This window comes from Catharus ustulatus, chromosome 3 (genome assembly GCF_009819885.2).
Source record: "Catharus ustulatus isolate bCatUst1 chromosome 3, bCatUst1.pri.v2, whole genome shotgun sequence".
Classification (NCBI taxonomy): domain Eukaryota; kingdom Metazoa; phylum Chordata; class Aves; order Passeriformes; family Turdidae; genus Catharus; species Catharus ustulatus.
In genome coordinates, this window is record NC_046223.1 from 37,603,890 (window position 1) to 37,624,350 (window position 20,461).

Here is a 20,461-nt window from a genome sequence, read left to right on the forward strand (position 1 = left end):
ACTGAACACTTGTTTTCGTTTTCTAAAGTGTGTTTAAAAACATAGCATATTGTTCTTTCATAGTTAGTTTGAAGTGGGCACAGAAATTTATCATGGCTGCATTTGTAAGAGCCCTAACTTAAATGTACAAGAGAGTTCTGGGGACTGGGACAATCTTTTAGCTCCAATACAGAACTCTATGATGTGAAGTATTTTTGGAAAGTATCTTTCCTCACATGGTTTAGATGCTCCATTCCCCCTAATAAAAATGAAAAATGTGCTGAGCATCTGGCCAATTCCCAACCAAAAATAAGGGCACTAGATAATATAAAAGCAACAATTAAGCAGTAAAGACAATATCGTTAATTACAGAAATTTGGGCAATGTACCCAATGCTACCTAATCAGGTAGATATGAAAGTGAGGAATCAGTATTTGGAAGTCAGTGTTGATGTTGTATTCTTTATCTTTGCTGCATAAACATCTGCTAAAATTTCTATGATCATTACTGTACCAGTGTTAGATAACAGAGAAAAATTATTATTAGAAAATGCTATTCTCCCAGCAAAAATATAATGGCTGGATGACAAATGCAAGGTTGGGTTGACACCCAAGCCCATTGGGCTGTCAGTCCAAACAAACCCAGCAGAGATTTCCAGCAGCACTATATCAAATGTCATGACAAAACACCAAACTGAGGCCAAACATCAAATTCACATGACATCAAGTAAGTCGTATTTTTTTGGGAGACTCATAGAAAAAGTGTGAAGTAGGTCACTATCTAACTGATCAATGTGAAACCATTAGGAGCTAAGTACAAAATATCAGAGATGGTAGGGTCATCATTTCTTACCCATTCTCTCTCATCTCCACTGTCCTGGCAAATTCTCTCCTACCTCCTCTACTGATCTGCTTTATGAACCCCAAACAATTTAAATGTGGAACAGACCCTCTTATACGTTGAATAAAACATCATAAATTTCAATTTACTTGTAGAGCAATAAAGCAGCTAACAGTCTTACATCTAGGCATTCTAAAGCACTAAAAATCAGTACTGACACAAACAGAAGTAGAGATTCTTAAAACAGTTTAAAAACTCCAGGACTCTAAGGACTGATAACATTACTCCAAAAAAGAAATAACAGTCATTATGGTTTATTTTACAAATATTCCATACAACAGAAATCTGCAATTTTACCTGGTATCTCCCTGCAAGAAGCTTTATCAGATTATAAACAGAAAAGTAAGTATTTACAACTGATAAATACATTGATCAATATTTGAAAAAAATGGAAAAACATTTTAAAAATATCTAGAGTCAGTGCCAACTTGTTTTCACCTTTATTACCAATAGATTTTAAATAAAAGAGAAAAACAGTGATAAGAATGTGAGGAGCAACGATCAACCAACAGGACTCAGTTGTATCACAGTGGACTGTTCAAAGTTCAAAGAACAAATGGCAACTGTGCTGAAGACTCACCCCACCGTGGCTAAGCAGCTCAGTAAATCCCAGCACCTAGTACCAGATTAAAACAAACCCTGTGCTACATGGTATAAAACACCCCTGTGGCATAAACACACTTGGGTGGTTCAAAAACTGTTGGGGTGTCTGTAAATTGGCAGACACTGGGCCTAACCAGGTATCATTTGTCCACAACACTTCACCTTTTAGACAGATCAAATATCATCTGTCGTCTCCCTGCCAACTTAGAAAAAAAACCATAAGCTGACACAAACATCCTCTCATCTGCTCTGGCTAATTCCACAGAAAGGTGATTGTATGTCACAGATCAATCTGGATCAAATTTGCACTGTATGATCCAGCATATCCATCAGTAATAAGTGGCTTTCAAGGGAAGCTTTAGCAAACTGAATTCTTAAGCCAACTGAAGATTGTATTTAAAAGAAATGAACAGCAAAATAAATTAGAAAATGCTAAGTGAAGTAATACTCAGAAGTAGGCAAGGGAATTTTTTCTTCCTGTTGACTAAGCTATTTCAAGGAAAATTTATAAATAGAACATCTGTCAGAAAAGAATTTACTGCAGTGAATCTTTCTGGTGCCTGATGCCAAATGCAATTTGAAGAGCTTGGATGCTGGGCCAGCTGAAGATGTGTGCCAAACACGACACTGATGTCCAGGGTTCATCACTGCCATATCAGGGAGGAAACAGCTTGAAAATCACAAAGAGGAGAATTCGAGGACATGTTCCATTCCAGGTGATTATCTAGACACAATTTATTGTATTTGTAAATGAATGGGTACTTGTTAGATATTCTCAAATGTTAAACATTGAAGTTTTCACTAGAACATTACCAGAACAGAAACAAACTTAAAAAAAAGAAAATAGAATACAGAAAAGCACAGACTAGAAACCACAGACTCATTACCATTTAATGTCTCATCCATTCAGTGCACCTTCCATTCAGACGTAAAAAATATAGCTCATTTATTAAAACATGCGATATTTCTCCACTTACAGAAATACATAATTTTTGAAAGGCAAAACAGAAAGCTTCTCTTCCCAAGGTATTGAATACCAGCAGTGACATTGAGAATATGCCCAGAGCAGATCAAGGCAGTAAGGGCCTTATCAGAGACTGTCAGCTTCCAATATTTAATGAAAAAACTAAGTAGTATTAAAAGCTTTTCTGGAAGAAGTATACAAACCAATGTAGTCATACAGCATAGATCTATAAAACTCTTCAGATTAGTTTATCTGTCAATTCCCAGCATCTACCCATTTGTCAATTAAAACCAGAAGTGCTTAACTCAAGCAAAATCCTATCTTTTACATCATTAAATTACTGCTGAGGCAGTGAAACACATTGCACGTACTTTAGATGGGAGTACATAAAGGTGAAAAAATGTTTTATCAGTAACAAAGAGCAATTTGTTTTCTCTAGTACACAAACAAGCACCTGAATGCACCATTGTGTGTGGAATTCACAGAAGAGTATAAAATAATGCACATGGTGTAATGCCTACAGCATATGAAGTGGTGGTGTACAGTAACTGGAAAAACCCAAGTGTTGCTATTGGCTCTCCTGGCCATGCACCATAGTCACTGAAGTTACAGAAGACTTCACAAAAAGCTTTATATATTGCAACTTTACACATTAGAATTAACAACCTATTTGCAAGAGGAAGAAAAAAATACTATTCACTTAAATGAAATCAAATTATCTCAAATTTAGAGAAGATACAAAAAACAAGCACATCAAGAACAAGGTGTTATAAGGAAAAAAGCCCACTTCTTTTCAAAAGGGATTGAAAAATAGCATTGGGAAAGAACATGGCCAAACGACTAATGCTAACTATAACCTTGAATTATCTTCTTTGCTTCTGACTGTACACAAATACTTGTCAGAGAAGGCCTCTCCTAAGGACACGTTCAATGCTCTTGCACACTATAATCACTTGTATTGGATCACCGCATCAGCTTCTTCGTCACACAGAAGAACCTGAACACACAAGTTTTCTTGGCTGGTTGTCAAAGAGCAGCACACCATTCCTGATCAGAAAACAGGATTTTCTCAAACATTATGTGTGGAATAACTCCTGCATTGCATCTGTGGACCTGGTAATTCATAAACTGGTCTCTTTGCCTTATCTGCATCTCTGAATATTTTATTCATAACATGAAGGCCTCTGCAAACCAACCAATGGATGAAACAATCTAAGGAACCAGAGAACCAAGAATTTTTCACACCAGATGAAGGAGGAATGTTGTTGAACACTTGTGCCAATCCTGAATACCTAAAATAAACAACTGGTTCATAATAGAACTGACAGGTCTTAAAATATGGTATCAAAATATAAGACTTGTGAACCATGTGGGCTGGAATGTAACACAAAGAGAAATTCTGCTCACAGGAACTGAAAATGAATGTGAAGAAACTCTTAAATATAGAATTCTATTAATATGCAGCATGTTAGCTGTCTTCAGAATATTACAGTTAGTTAAAATACTTTTAAAGAGAAAAGGTGACATAAAATGGGCAATTTGCAGACATAATGCTGCCTACATAGACATGTAAGATGCTGAGAAGTGGTTCAAAAAACTCAGTTGCTATACACATAGTATTAGTAAATTGCCTGTAAGTATCTAATCTGATTATACCAAAACAAAGTTGTAATTACAGGAGATTAATGTCAAGACAAAAATACAGTGCCTGTCCTGGACTGCTGGTACATCATCCTCCAATGTTTTCCTCAACTAATGAGAATAAAAGTTCCCATTAACTACAACGTGACTGCAAGATGTGGTGAAAACTAGGAACTTTCTACCTTACCGAGTCAGCACCCTAAATTCCTCATGGTCACCTTTTGAGCCACCAGAAAGTGTATACAACAGCACATATACATAAACATTGCCACTTGTACAGAGGTTCTGCTCAGACGTAGCTGCCATAGTCTGCAATGCCTCTAGGCAGAACACTGTAATAACTTATCTGTGAGGCTGATTAAAAACAATTATCAGGAAAAGCACATGAGCATTCGTATGCTTTGAACAAACTCCGTCAAAGACACACTTTGCACTAGAAGCACTTTTAAAATTACACCATTATTCTGAACTTTGCCTTTCATTGCATAGCTATGTAGCAATACTGCATCAGTGTTACCAAACACACTCTTTAAAAAAAAATAAATCTGTATTATGCTTGGCATTAAGCCAACTTCAGCTATAGTGCAGATTCAGAGATGGTCACCAAGAGTCTTCTCTGATCTAAAAACTGCTAATCTGAACGTTTGTATTTTTTTCCCAGATGTATAAAATCTATATAAAACCTTTACAGGACTCCTGTTTACAGTTTCATATAGGTAATAATGTAACTTGCACTGCATATGCACAGTAGAATATACAAATTGTTATTAACTCACCCTCCTTCACTTTCCGCCTCCTCAGAGCTGGTGGTTTCTCTTGCACCAGAAGCTGTCTCTGCTTTTCGTCGCCTAGCTGCTCTGTGTGATGGGCTAACTCTCTGAATATCACCCTTTCCTTGAAGCTCATTTCGAACAAGCTCTTCAAGTTTTGGAATAGCTTCTTTCAGAAATTCCACCTCTCTCTTCAGTTCATCCACACTTAGTAGCAGGCCATTCAATTTTTCTAGTATCTGCAGTTGCCTTCCATGTAAAACCATTACTGCTCCTTGTTCATTGGGAGCCTCATTTTGCAAGCCCACAGAATTAATTTTGTTACCTATATCCTGGAACGCATGTATACGCACAGCTGCACCAGGCTTTCGGATCTTGCGGTACCAAACCAGCACCAGGCTTAATCCAGCAGTCCCTGCCATTATGCCCAGTATTAGTCCTTTATTTTCAAAGGGAGACATTTCTGCACGCTCCTAGAATTGTGAGACAACAATAACAGAGTTTAAGATGTTTTCCCCTGCTCTATGCAAGCGACTTGCTCTGCTCTGAAATCACGAAAGTGTCAGGCAGGAAGAATTGCTGACACAAAGTTACACTTTTTGTAGGTTCTGCAATACAAGTCGGCAAAAACAACACAAAAGTGGTTTTGGGGGTGTGAGGGGCGCTGGCACGTGGGCAGGACCGCAGCCTTCACTCTTAACCCTCTCGGCATCCTGGGATTTGTTTGTTTTAATGCGAGAAACTCATATAATCGGATTTTCCGACACTGCAGAGAGGCGGAAACCCAGCTGTCAGGCCGGAGCGCCGCCCGGAGGGGCGTCCCGCCGGTCCCCCAGCCCCACGGCGCCGAGGGGCTGCCGGAGCCCCGCGCTCACCTCCCTGCCTCCCGCCCGCCCCGCAGCTGCCCCAGCCCCGGCTCCAGCCCCGGCAGCGCCAGCCCCGAGCCCAGCGCCGCCCCGGTACGTACGTACGGCCGGGCCGGGCCGAGCCGGGAGCAGCAGCGTCCGGCCCCGGAGCCGCAGCTCTCCCGCCGCGGCACAGGGGGCGGCGATACCCGGATCGAGGGGGCCGGGCCTCGGCCGGGCCGCCCGGGTGACGCGCGCTGCCCGCTGGAGGAGGGATTCCCGCGGCGCTGGGAATCCCGGCGGGGGTGCAACTGCCGCGGACATGGCTCGAAATACGCCGCTCTAGAGCAAGTGTACCTGTTCGTGCGTCTGTCCTCAGTCTAGTGGCCGCTCGATTTCACCGATTTTCCAACCCTTTTTCAACCTTTTGCTGCTTCTAGGCCACGGAGAAATTGTGTTTCCACTGCGTTGGTGGAGACCTGAAGCTGCAAAATCACAGAGAAACCCCGCCCAGTTACCAGGAAGACGGGTAGTCCCGGCACAAAATCTTTATTGCTATTTAAGCTATCTAAGGTCCCAAAGCTGATTTCACCAGAGTACGTGATAGATTGTCCAAAGTCTGGAGGAACTTACCACAGAATCATGGAATGGTTCGGGGTGGAAGGGAAGCCTGAAGGCCATCTAGTTCCAGTGCCCCTGCCACCTTCCACTAGAATAGGTTGTTCAAATCCCCATCCACTTGGCCATAAGCACTTCGAGGGTTGGGCCATCCACAGCTTCCCCTGGAAATCTGTCCCAGTGCCTCACCACGCTCACAATAAAGAACTTTTTAGAAGTGTCTAATCTAAACCTACTCTCTTTCGGTCTGAACCCATTTCCACTTGTCCTGTCACTCCATGCTCTTGTAAATTGTATTGCTCCATCTTTCCTCCAAGCTCCCTTCAGGTACTGGAAGGCCACAATTAGGTGACAACAAAGCCTTCTCTTTTCCAGGCTGAATAATCCCTGTTCTCTCAGCACTTTTCAAAGGAGCGGTGCTCCATCCCTCTGATTAACTTGGAGTTCCTCATCCAGACTCATTCCAACAGATCAATGTCCTGCGTCGGGGACCCCAGAGCTGGATGCAGCACTGCAGGTGGGGTGTCACCAGAGCAGAGTAGAGGAGCAGAACTTGGATTTATGAGTGTGGGAGGTACTGCTCCTGTGCCCCATCTGAGATCACTTCTATTGGTGACTCTCACAAGACTCTCCTTTGCCCGTTATGACAAAAGGATCTGGCTCCTATTTCTGGCCTTTGAAGGGAAGAAGGACCATCACAGACAACCTGCTCTGACCATTAGTCCTCCTGAAGGCTTGTGGAGGGCCTGTGCACAGCATCCTGCCAGAATTTACAGGCACAGAACTCATGTTTTTCTGTGTGAGGGCTTAAGGAAACCATCATGGAAACCACTGTGTCTGTGCAACGGAAGAAGCTCTTCAACAGCTAAAATTGTCCTCAATCATATCAATCAGAAACAAAGGAACATAATTCTTAAAAAGCATACTAATTGCCTTTAAAAAGTGAACAGAGTGCTGTTCAAAACAAAAAAGTACCTAAAACAGGTACCAAGAACTCAAGAATTTTTCAGTCTAATGTCTACTTATCTTCAAAGAATTTAGTTTAAAACGACTACAGCTCTAAACTAATTCTTAATTAAGAACCTGAGGATGAATTTACCCTTATGCAACCAAACTACAACCTGAGACCAAGGTAGAAATTTGTTAGAATGAAAAAAATGAATACTGTTTCAGAATTTTACAGGATTCCCAGTTACAATGCAATAATAACAAAGTGTATAATCTGCTCATATGTTTGTAATTTGAAATTTTTAAACCAAGGATGGAAATCTCTTCAATTTTATGGAAACTTCACTAAACTCAAATTATTTTAACAAATTTCCCTCTAAGTAATGGGTTTAAGATGCACAATCCCCCAGTGTTTTAAAATGGAACAAGAAAATGTAAATCTCCATATGCTAATAGTGTTTCAAGCGTTCAGGAATGGTAATATAAATGTGTTGAAAAACCTTTACTTTTTGGGTTTTATTTTTGTTTTTGTTTTGGTTGGTTGGTTTCGTTTTTTGGGTTTTTTTGATTTTGTTTTGTTATGTTTTGTTTTTTTGTGCAGTCTGATAAAAGCTTTCTATGAGCCAATTGAAACAGGAAAAGATTTTTTTAAAAGCATGAATTGGAGGGCAAACATAGCACAGAACTGAAAGAAAATAATATGGATGCAAAAAGCTAAGTGAATATTTTCAAAGATTTTCCAAAGTGACTGTCTCAGGCTGCAAGTCCTAGACAAGGAGAACTCTTCCAAAAAAATGGCCCAGGAAAACTACCATCTACAGCTGCCTGGATATGTAGCAACTATGAAAATCAGGTCATCTGTCTGGTCCCAAACTCCTTGTTTGCTTTTTACCTGTGGCCATTTTACCCAGGCAGAGCAGCATGGAATCATAGAAGTTACAGCACATATGTAAAAACTTGCTGGAACACAGCAGCTTTCCAATCTGGGGAACTAAACATCAATTTACCTAGATCTGACATAATTAAATTGGCCTAAAAATGACATATGTTCTAAAAAACTGAAATGTTGTTAGAAAAGTACTGTTCTTCTGCATATGAATTTTTCCTAGTTTAAAAGAAACTTTGTACCTGAAGTCCTAAAAAACAGGTCCAGACAATTATCTCTTATAAAATGGTTAGCCCCAAATACTTTTAGTGTATTTCTCAGCCTTATTTCCTAAGAACACAAAGTTTATGCCCCCAGGTTGTCCATGTGTTGCCCTTCTGAAAGCCATACCATCACAATTTCTCCACCCAGTAGCTCCTGAACATGGAGCTTAATTTCAGCCAATTGTGACAGAAGAAATATGTGAAGATTATAGAACTGTAAAATCAGAGGGGTTTGGGTTGGAAAGCATCTTCATGATCCTCAAATTCCAACTGTCCTGTGATGGGCATGGACACCTTTCCCTAGAATGGTTTGTTCAGGCTGCATCTAGCATGGCCTGGAACATTTCCAGGGATGGGACATCCACAGCTTCTCTGGGTACTCTATTCCAGTGCCTCACCACCCTGAGTAAAGAATTGCTTCCTAACATCTAATCTAAATCTCTTTTAAACCTACTTGTCCTATCATTGTTTGCCCAAGTAAAAAGCCACTTTCCCCTTTTTTTGTAGAGTCTTTGAAGTATTGAAAGGCCACTCCAGGTAGTTTCAAGAAGGCCAGTAGCTTTGGAGTGGCAAGACCTTGTGAACATCCTGCCTATCTCCACCCCGGCCCCAGGCAGATGCACGAGAATGAGCTCAGCACACCAGTGCTGCAACACCGACACACCTGCACAGGACATCAGCCTTCTTACAGCACTACTTTTATAAAACCAGGGCAGGCAGTTTACTGGACTTTTGGGAAATTCTGAACTTGGACAGCATTTTTGTGTCATATTAGAAAAGTTAGCACATTATAGAGTGATTGTGTTCAATGGATCAGAAAACCATTACATAGTAAGTAATTGATGCATGCTGTTTCCAGACAAGGTGTAGCATAGTCTACTGGTGGTTTAATTCCTGTACGGAAGGCATTTATATTTTACAATTTTCATAGTTTTCTTAAGCTGTAATTCTTCTGTCCATTTTCTTTTGTGATATGCTGTTCTTTCTGAAATGCCCCTCCCTCCCCCACCCCCAAGAGATTAATCTACTGCTTGTAACAGATACAGAAACCTTTAATGAGGTAATAGCAGTTCATACTTCAGCTGTCTTGTAGGCGTAAAGTCAAATATTGTTAATATGTCACCAAACATTGTGAAAGCTTAAATACCTTTGACCAGACTTGCAACCACCTTGTCCTGTCTGGATGTCAGAACAGTCAAAAATCACTGTTTTGTCAAGTTCGGTTGAAGTCCTCTGATATTTTTGCTATAAAAAGAAAGCAAATTGTATCTTACCTCAAAAGGAAGCACTCACTGTTAGACTGGTCAGTATTCTCTGCTGCTTTTGGCCTGAGCAGTTGTTCTAGTGCCCCTAATGAAAAATTACTCAATTGAAGTTAAAAGGAGATGGGTGATAGCACACTGATCTTTTCTGTTTTCTTGAAATAAAGATATACTGCTTAGCACACTTCCCTGGGGAGATGAGGCTGCCTTTGCCTGTATGTCTCTGTGTGTGCAAACGTAACTGTACCTCTCCCTCCTCCCCAGTATTGTTGAATCTTTGGCCAATCTCAGTCAAATTCAACAGAGCAACTCTTAACAAATTTCCTTGAGTTAGTTCATCTTTTAAAAGAAGAAATCCCTGAAGTGGAGTCACTGCTATGGGGAAGATTGCTTATCCCTTAGTGAACAACTGAGAATCCACACAGGAAAAAAGCATTTTGCAAGGACAGGAAAATCTAAAGCAGAGCTCACATTTTATTAGATGTGAACAAACAGAACTACAAGTTATAACTTGATAGGAAACCTGGTTTCGTTAGTTCAATTGCACTCACAACCATCTGTCTAATTAATTAATTAATTGATTGATTGATTGATTGATTGATTGATTGTGATGATAGATCCAGTGCTGCAATTTCAGCTAAGTACAAATGGTCACTGATGGCATGGCATTTCAAACAGCAAAAGAAAAAAATGTACCCACTGTTTCTGCTTCTTTGTGTCTTCAGGAATCTCAAGGACACTATCAAAATATATTTATACAAGCTCTGCTAATTTTTTTAGGCCAAGGTACATGATTCAGTTTCCTTGATGTAAGAGATGAGAGTTGACAGGCCAAAAGAGTTTGCATATGTTGTGTTGACAATAATTAATCAAGGCTACATCTGATGTAATTCCACAGCACTGCCTGATTCCTTCACAAAGAGAAATTGTCCTTGGAATGCCTGGGTAGAAAGAAGGAAAATATATGAATAGTCATAAAAAGAAAAAGAATATGTCTGTGTAAATGCATATTTTACATTATATGTATATGTATGTGTATATGTATATGTATATGTATATGTATATGTATATGTATATGTACATGTATATGTTCCTTGGGAGTCAAAACTCAAAAAGAATCAAACTCTTCATAAAGATGTGTGTGTGTGTACACACTGTATTCCACATCACCCTCTGTATTTTCTTTTACTGAATGAAAAGTGTCTTTTTTTTTCAGCTTCTCTATAAATAGGCTATTTCAAAAGCATACTGAAGTATTTTAAAGAGCTTTACTGTTTCCATCTGCAAATAGCAGCATGTCCCTTCCCAAACTCCAGTAAATATTGCCTAATGGCCTAGGATGTCTGCAATTTCACATTTAAAAAATCATCATGCAGGTGATGTGATCTATTCTTCCATCACTTCTGTCCCTCTTCTCTGCTACTACTTGTGAGTTTATAAAAAAATTTCCTTTCTGATTTGAAGTTTCCATCTAGGCCACTAAGGCTTTGTGTATATTAGCAAGCAGTGGGGACTGACAGGAGCAGGTGTCTGGGCCAAACAGCTGGTGCTGATGCCATGACATCCGTGCTGTGCCCCGGGTTAATTTTGCCAACTCCAGCCTGATCACAGGGGCTGCTGCCCATTTGTGGCTGCAGTGCCTTGGATGTGCTTCTGCAATGGATATTCCCAAAGTGCAACCAGGTGTTCCATGCCTGGTATGTGGTGAAGCAAAGCTTGCCAAGATGGGACAATTGGGAAATTTGCCTCCAAGGTGCACACCTGACCCAACCCAAATCATTACTGTATACATACATATTTACACTGGGAGAGTTTGATGTGGGTTACACAATCATGCAGGACAGAGTGAGTACCGGGGGGATTTCACCTCCCCCTGGCAATTCCTGAGTGCTGGCAAAGGGGTTCCTCCTTCATCATGGGATCACTTGTGAACAATGACAATCAATAAGTGCAGCTAAAAGCATGAGGCAAAGTGGTGAAACCAGATGAGTTAAGGGGAAGCATAAACAAACACCTAACCACTTAAAAGAGTTTTGCTATATCCAATAACAAGACAAGATTATTACTGTATGCAATGCACCCACACACACACACTCACACAAATATATTTATGCAACACCATTTTAGTTTTACACATGGTTTCAAGACACCTGATGTGCTTTCTCACAAGGAGATTGGTCTTTTAAAGTAAAATGTAAATGTAGATTTTATTATTTTAATTGGTGTTTGCACCCCATCCTGGTGTTTAAGAAACTTTCCCTGTGATTCTGAGCTGCAGATTCCTAAAAAGTAAATAAACCATGTGGCCTTTCTGAATTTTGGTGAGATGGGCTCACAAGTCCTTTGCGCATTCATAGTTACAGTGCTGCTATCTTGTGGGAAAAAAGGCAGCAGCAACCGCAACATTTGCAAAAGTTGATATTGAGTCATTGTCAAGAATTGTAATGATGGCCTTTCGAATGTTTGTATGTTTCTTTGTAATTTAGAAAAACATTGTGAGTGTGATTAATCCATTAGGTTATATGGGGAACCATTATTCAGTGGGTCCAGACTGCAATCTGGGCTCTCTTCACTGTGAATTTTGTACTGCATTTAGCAGAAGGAACAAAACCCCTCCCAGGACATCCTGATATAAGCAGTACTGCTGACCCTGAAAGCAGTGAAACTGTTTCTTCTGTTGCCACTTCTTAGAGACACTATTTAAAGCTACCGCATGGATATGCAATATGCAATTTCAAAAATCCGTATCAAATGAAAAGATAGAAAAGCATCTCGGGCAACATTACAGTATTTCTATGAAACAGGCAGATTTTTGGCCAGAGTAGTTGTTTTAGAAGCATTTTCATTGGCACGTGCTTTGATAGTCAAACTGAAATATGAGGGGTTTTTCTCTGAGAACAACAGAGTAAGATTCCGGAGCTAGGAAGAAATTGTACGAACAACTGAAACATGTTTTTATTGGGCTTGTTTGTTTTCCAGTTTTCAAAAGCCCATGGAAATACAGATTTGTATGTCAACAGGTGTATAGAATATTTGACAGACTTTTATTGTATACTATTATAATCTACTTTACCAGGTTACTAAGCAGCTTTTCAAGATCATCTGTTTTCATAAAAGAAGTATTTAATATTTTACTCAATAGTCTTGGATTGTGAAAGCAGGGCTTACACAACCAAAACACCTAGAAGAGTCAAACGCAGTCCTGCCCTTCCAAAGGGCAAGAAAATAATTTCCAAAAGTATTATGATATATTTGATATTTACAAAAATATGGTTTATCTTCCAGTTGTGAAACAATCCTTTTTTCACATTCCTATTTAAAAAAAAATAATAATTTAAATTTAAGACACTTTTAAAGGAGTCTATATATCTGTATTCCTCGTGCAAGTCCTACTGAGCAAGAAGTTTGAAATATGCATAAAATTCACCACTACACCCAGAAGTCTGATACTTATCAAGAGTTACTCTGAAGAGCCAGCAGCATGTGAGACATCAACTGATATAGATAAGAGATCCATTGCACTATTTTGCATCAGAACCTGATTTCAAAATACAGAAGGAATGATAAAAAATGTGTTTATTTTTTTAACTTACCACAGCATTATCCCAAATGAGGGTGCAAACGGAATTTGTAAATGTGCGGAATAGGAAATCTGTTTCATCTCCGGGTACTGTCCACTCATTTGTGTTGGGCTGCAAAGTAAAGTTGAGCAACAACATTTAAAAATACTTTGATATTTTCACTAAAAACAATGTCATGCCAGTGTCATGAGGCAATTACGCCTCTGGGCCCCATGATGTTTGGAACTGCTTTTGCGGGCTTGCAAGCGAGAGTTCGGAGGGCAAGGTGGTGCCGTGCACATCGAGCAACACCAGGTTCGGAAGGTCAGGGCACACGCCAGGTACTGGCTGCCTCCAAGGCAACGCATGGATCAAGTGGCTCCCTACAACCAGCCTGGTTCCCTCCGAACAGCAGAGCTTTTGGAGGGCTGGTTTGAGGCCCACAGGATTTCCCCGAGGCCGCACACCGTCCTGGGGACAACACTTGCCTCGCGGCTGCAGCGCCCCGCCATTTCCCCACCGCTGCCGGGGCTGCCGGGGGTCACACGCGGCGGGGCGGGCACGGAGAGGCGGTACCCGTGCCAAGGCACACACCTGGCACAAAAGCAAATCGGTCCGTGCCAGCCATGGGCAGGCACGGCCTGCAGACTCGAGCTCTCAGAGGAGCCGGGTGACACAACAGCCTGGCAACGCAGCGCGAGAAGCAGCGCCGCTGCCTGGCTTCAGACGGGCCGTGAGGGGACGGCCCACCCGGGACAGCAGGGGACAGGAACCGCGCCGTACGGTGTCCTACATGTCTGTCCCCGAGTATCTCCGCACACACCTCAGGGTCTCGGAGCCGCCCCGCAGCCACGCGGGTCGCTGTCCCTGAGAAATTGCTACGCTTTCGTCCGCCTCGCCCCGGCGCGCTCAGCTGCGGCCGCCCCCAGCAGCACCACGGGGTGGCGCCCGAGCGCCGCGGCCGCCAGGGGCGGGTCCCTGTCCCGGTCCCGATCCCTGTCCCAGAACGGCGCCCCTGGATACGAGCCCGGAGGAAACGCCCTAAAGCACGCCCATCCCCGGAGCTCCTCACTCGTCGGGTGCATTTGGAGATCAGATGGCTGTGGCGTGCCAGGGGTTCCTGCTGCCATCCAAAGCCATCCTTGCGCTGGATGCAGTGTTCATTAGATAGCTCAGCTCGCTGCCTTGGCTGAGAAAGCCGCGGTTTTGTTGTCAGTGTTCTGCCAGGTTGCTGGGTTGAATCAGCTCAAGGCAAAGGCCTTTGTGAGAAAAAAAAGGACAGGAGCGCGTGGCCAGGAGCTGAAGGAGCAAAGTGACTGATTTGGCTCACATTATGGAAGTGCATCTCTAATTACAATTGTAGGAGAAAGGGAGTAAGAGATACAAATTGAGAAAGACAACACCTTGTATCCTGTACCAGTACCAGAGGCAGACTATCAGATATCTCAGGACTAGTTAAGACAGCAGCATATATTTGTAGTGTAAGCTCTTGTTTGTAGTGTAGATCTGGGTGTCAGTGCATTATCATGGCCTGGCTGTGTGTAATCTGTTCCATAATAAGAAAAATACAGCTCAGAGTGTTGTGTCCTTCAAGTTGAAAAAAAAAAAAAACCCCAAAACAAAACAACAACAAAATCCCAACAACAACAACAAAGAAAAAAACCCACAAAAAACAAACAAAAACCAAAATCCCCCCAAAAAACCAACAACAACAAAAAACCCAAAAAAACCCAAACCCACCCCAAAACAAACAAGCAAACCAACCACCCCAACCCCCCCCCAAAAAAAACAAAACCAAAAATCAAAACACAAAGCAAAAAACCAAAGAGAAATGGAAGCAGTAGAACATATGCTCAGAAGTAGAAAACCACAAATGAAAAATAAAGGTAAAAGCAAAGAAGGTGGAGAAAGTCTCTGTAAAATTTTAAATGCTACGAGAGCTTGTCTCTGCAACTAAGGTGGTCATGACCTGGATTCCTACCTCCTGAATTTACATGTGTCACCAGGGTACGTAGCTGTAGGTTTTCTGTAACTTCTCTGGGGAGAAAGGCTCCTTGAAAAGGGAACAACCCTTCAAGTTCAGTGTCAGTAGTGATTCAACTGCTTCAGGCAGTAGGCTTCAGTCTTGCTCTTTATGTACCTAGGGTGTACTGACCTCTGCCACTTGCAAGACATCCTTGCCATGGAAATTATTTGAGGCACGTATTGGATTGCATTATATGGGAGGCCAACCCATGTGATCCTCATTATCTCTTTGGTAGTAAAAAAGGTGACTTTATTTACAACCTTTGGCAAAATGTCCTGCAATCTATTTTGAACTGAAACAGAAGGATGAGCAGAATATCACAAAGCTGCGGTGACTTCCCTGCTTATCTTGGCTGCCTTCTCCTGAAGAGTTGTATTGAACAGCAGTCTGGTGCAGCAAACAGGCTTGGCCAGTATTTATAAACAAACATGGGTTTCTCAATGTGTTTTTTCTTATCTGCATTTTTTTTTCCTTTTTTTTTTTTCAAAAAACTTAAATTGCCCTGAGGCAATGGCCATTGTCATGTGTGATGGTTCTAAGACCACAATCACTAATAAAAATTTGTTGAAACTGAGCTAGAAAACATCATCATTATAGGCACTTTAGTTAACCAGTCAAATTACTACTTAGTTCCTAGTTCATTTACTTTGTAGTATCTGCTTCTAAATACCATGAGAAGGTAAAAAACTTACTGCACTTAGCAGATATTTTCTCACATTTCATCATCACTTTCATCATGTTTCACTTTCTAATATTTGGAAAAGGGTAGTACATGGAGAGTTATTATTTAACAAAATAACATGATAATTGTTTTGTTGTATAAGCTGAGCCAGCCAGTCATAGTAACGCTTTTACAACATTACTCATCAGGACCACTGTCCTGATTCATTTGAAGAACCCAGTTTCAGTGGTAATGGTTTTGGACACAGTAATTTTGGTAGTTCTGTATACTTCAGATAGACACCATTGTCCAACTTGGCTATTTCAGACAGACAAGGTAAAAAATGCAAGTTATTAGGCAGTTTAATTTTTAAAAAGTGCATAACCTTCTTTAAGGCAAAAAAAAAAAAGGTCAAAAGAATTCATTTTCCTCTTAAATTCAAAGAATATTGACTAGGACTAGGACTCTAATAAGAAGCAGAACTTATTTATCAGAGGACTACAGTGTTGTACAAAAGCCTTTGAAGTCCCTGGCAAGGCACACGTGCTGTTTTGGCGGTCACACTAGAGTGAATAGGCGTACGTAATTCTGGAGGGAACATCTGACATTTCGGAAGTGTGTTCATGGTTGGGTTGTGGCAGCCAGGACTGCAGACCTGCTGTCATGCCAGGGCTCCCAAGGCCCTGCACCTTCCCTGAGTGAGGCTCTCTGGCCCATTTTGGCTTTCCCATTTGGAGCAGCAGTAGCAGTACAAAGCAGAGCTGGCTGGAAATTTCTGACAGCAAATTTCTCCACTGGGGAAAAAAATAACCCAAGCTGTAATTGACAGGTTTCTGAGTAGCACATTGGCTGTGAGAGAAGCCAGGCAGGATCCCAAGCTGCCTGTTTCCCCTGCAGGCTTACTTGGCTTTCTCTATCAGCTATTCACATGCTTTCTGGGCTTCTTGACAGCTCGATATGGAAAGTGAGAGAACCTGTGAAACTGAGATGTGGGAGCATGCTAAAAGTCACATTTCCCCTTTGGATGGGTAGTCTTTAAAAATGTGGGAGACAAATTCCAGTTCTCTAGGGCTCTTTGCTCCAATGAAGCAAAGAGCACTTGGTCTCCTATTCCAGAGCACCTCAGGCAATGCCAACAGCTGAAAGAGCATCCATCCTTCTCCGACCCAGAAGAAGCAGCAGGGATAAGGTGCTGTAAGGAAAAAGAGGCATCCTCTCTTCCTTTTCTGAGATACACTGGCAGAAAGGACCCATCGACTTATAATCATTCCATCAGCTACACGGGACTACTGCTGTGCTTTTCCACACCTGGCACATAACGTTTTCCATGGGGATACAGTTAACAGGAATTTAACCTCCACCAGTGAGTGAGGGGAAGAAACACAGAGAGTGATTCATAGTTTCAAATTACTGTTCTCAGGCTTAGAAATACATTCTGGCTGCTAGCTCAGTGATGCTTATGTCCTGTTTGAAACTCTTCTTTAAAACTGCTAGGCATCTGCAGTTTATTTCAGCAAGCAGTGAAATATAGCACGTATATTTCCTTTACCATAAATGCAACACAACAGATTAGCCAGACAACACAGGTGATCCTGCTTCTCTTCAGCATAGGTTAGAATCTGCTCTACAGGGAATTAAACTTAAGCACAGGAACACCCAGTCTCATGTAACCTTCAGAACAGCTCAAACCCCAAACTCTTTATTCAGGCCCTGATTAAACAAACGGAACAAGCATAAATCTATCTAATATCATGGCTTTGCTGAATTCATATCCTGAGTCTTGCTCAAGTAAACTATTCAGGGAAGTTAAAACTGGGCTTCAACTTTTAATTTGCTGTTTCAAATTAGATTACTTACACCTGTGAATCAAGCATATGACCATTTTTTCTTCTCATAACTTTAAGTTGTCTTCATTTTTTCACAGCCATCTGTAATTTATTTTCCCAGTTAGAGGCATTTGTAGGAGAAAATAGAGTAGTACAGCCTTGTAAGAGATCTGATCAAGAAGTGGAATTAAACTTGTCACAACTAAGCAATTTGACATAAAAGTGAAAACCACAATAATATTTCATTGATTCCATTTTGTGAGAAGAGAGGTGAATATTTTTAAAAATATGTGTCCTGTACACAGCAACAAAAGGTTATACTTGTATTTTCTTCTTTACAAGCAAGTCCAAGCTTCTGGCTGAAGTCCAGCAGACATTTTTCTTTGTCCATTAAGGCAATCTCCTACACAGTTTACCAGGGGAGGATGAAATTCCTCAAGCTGTGTTATAAACATTCATCACTGAAATTATGCTCCTAGTAACAAGAACAGCAGACAAAATTTAAGACAGTACTACACTGAGTGTTCTTTACAGATGGAGACTATAGAATCAGGAGTAAACCAGCAAAGTCAAAGACCAAGTAAACCACTGTGAAAAGATTAAACAAGATGATTTTCCATCACAGAGAGTTTTCAGTTTCAGCAAAAGTAGGAAAACCTGGTTCTGTTACTCCAAATATAAGACAAAGGAATATTTAGATGTCAAAAGAAATAGTCTAAGAAAGGATCTTTTTTGCTTTTTGAAAAGCCTTGGTTCTTCCTGTAGTAGTACTTTACAGAGACAACCTACAAGTAATTTAAAGCTGCACAGCCTGTGTTTTCTTCTGGATGAACTTTTTGAGAATTCTATGGAATGTCCCTGTTGTTCCTCTGTCTTTATATTGCTCAAGTTCATTCCTGTTGAATAAAGTCTCTAGAGATGACAGCTGAAATAAGGGTTCTATTGAGCCCATGACACGCAATGGGCAGCATTGATTTTAACGTGGTAGTTCAGCATGGGACAGAAAACAGGCGGTGTTGACAGCAGTGCCTGCAAGCTGCTGGCCAGGGAGACTTTTTATCAGTTCACCTTCCTGTCTTCCTTTTCAGCTGCAATTTACCCCCTCCTCTGCCAGTCTCCCTAATTAGTGCAGAAGATTTGTTTGTGTATAACCCTAATAAATCGTAATCACCTTCAGTATAGTGCTTCCCCAGGCTCTGACCTTTTGCTCTCTGACCATGTCCATGCCAAGTATTGGGTGGGAGGATTGGGCAAGGATTTCCTATGTACTGCCATCACCAGCAACAGGGAACCCAGACTTCACTTCCTCACTTAGGCCAGTGCTAAAGGCTACCACCATTAATGAATTATTTCCTTTATGAAAACATTTCACAAAATTAGATAAGGATAAAGCCAGAAAGTGACCTGAACAAATTACTGCAGAAATCCTAAAGCATTTTAAAAGGAAATTAAAACTTCCCAGGGTGTTGTATTTTGTGACAAAACCTATCCAAATCCATGAAAGGCATATTGTTCCAGAAAAATAATAATTTATAGGAGACTCTGGAATGGTTTCTTAAAATGCTGATGGCAAGAGACTGATGAGGTGGGATTTTTTTGGACATACTGTGAAAATATCAATACCAGCCTCTCTACTGCTGCAGGCTGCATCTGGTTTTCAAAGAGTTACATTTTTTGCAGTATTGCTCGCAGGTTTCTGGTGTGTGAGTCTAGTGAATCTGGGAGCCCCACTGGACTTATGCAGAAGGCACTGAGTCCTGGCAAGCACAGGCCTCTGGAATTTAGCAGTGCAAGAAAAGGAAACATGCCAAACCATCTACCTGAACTGCTATTCCCTCAACACATTCCTCTGTGGTGTTTCTTGGCTGGCTTCTTGATCCCTCAGCTCTAGAACTGAAAAAACTCTGTTGCTTGAAGTTATATTTCTCACAGTCCTTTACATAGCATATGTAGCAAAATTACCCTAGAATACTATGAAAGTTTTCCAAAACAAAAAAAAAAGACCCTGAGAAATAATTGTCTTTTCCTAATATTGTTATTTATTTTTAGCTAATAGTTTAAAGTAGTAGATGGGTACTCATGAATTAAGATTCAAATATGTGAAAATCAGAAGCGCATCTTTAGATAGTTAGGCTTCCAATTTTGTTTTGAGTAAGATATTGCAAAATTAAAACTTTGGATAGGTTGACTTTTAAAACATTCATAATTAGAGAAAGATTTTTAGACTAATGCTACAAATCTAAACCCACAAATTTATCCTGTTCTGTCATAAACACAAACAATTCTTTCTTCATTGTGGATGATTTAGTCAAAATCCCATCAACTGCATCCCTTCCTTTCCTCCCCAAAGGATGTCTATTTATATGGCTGTTTAAAGCAGATGCACAACTGGTGTGAAATTGCTGTCCTACAGAAACAGAGAAGCTTAGCACAGGATAAGATCCAACATACAACTAGCAAAGTATTATAGAGCTTACTTAATTTGTGTTTCCATAGTTTACAATCTTTGCTACAGAAAGTAGAGAGATTTCTGTGTTTGTCACAAGAAAACAGTATGAGTTAGATGGAAATGAAAGTCATTCATGTCAGCCCATGAGAAAAAGTAGGGCAGATTTCCTGGAAATGATAGAACCAATAGTTTTGTAAATTGTGGAGTATTTCAGATTCAAAGTGTATGGAATTGTTGCACATTTGTAATTCTTTTGGCGA

General features: G+C 40.8%; 1 protein-coding gene across 8 annotated transcripts in view; it reads right to left on the reverse strand.

The window, feature by feature from the left end:
• RMDN2 (regulator of microtubule dynamics 2) overlaps window positions 1-20,461 on the reverse strand; it is a 179,558-nt gene that overhangs the window by 133,550 nt on the left and 25,547 nt on the right. For 3 of the 8 annotated variants that reach the window (XR_004417285.1, XM_033053848.1, XM_033053841.1), the window contains exons 1-6: window positions 14,063-14,162; window positions 13,273-13,371; window positions 10,380-10,620; window positions 9,692-9,767; window positions 6,060-6,187; window positions 4,864-5,330 (exon numbers count right to left, since the gene is read on the reverse strand). Coding sequence is in view for 7 of the 8 variants with exons in the window: in XM_033053848.1 (XP_032909739.1) it covers window positions 4,864-5,318 (455 nt within the window). In the remaining variant the exon portion in view is untranslated. Of the gene's footprint in view, window positions 1-4,863; window positions 5,331-5,824; window positions 5,902-6,059; window positions 6,188-9,564; window positions 9,663-9,691; window positions 9,768-10,379; window positions 10,621-13,272; window positions 13,372-14,062; window positions 14,163-14,311; window positions 14,460-20,461 lie in introns of those variants that run through there. The other 5 variants (XM_033053843.2, XM_033053844.1, XM_033053842.1 and 2 more) reach the window with 5 other exon arrangements.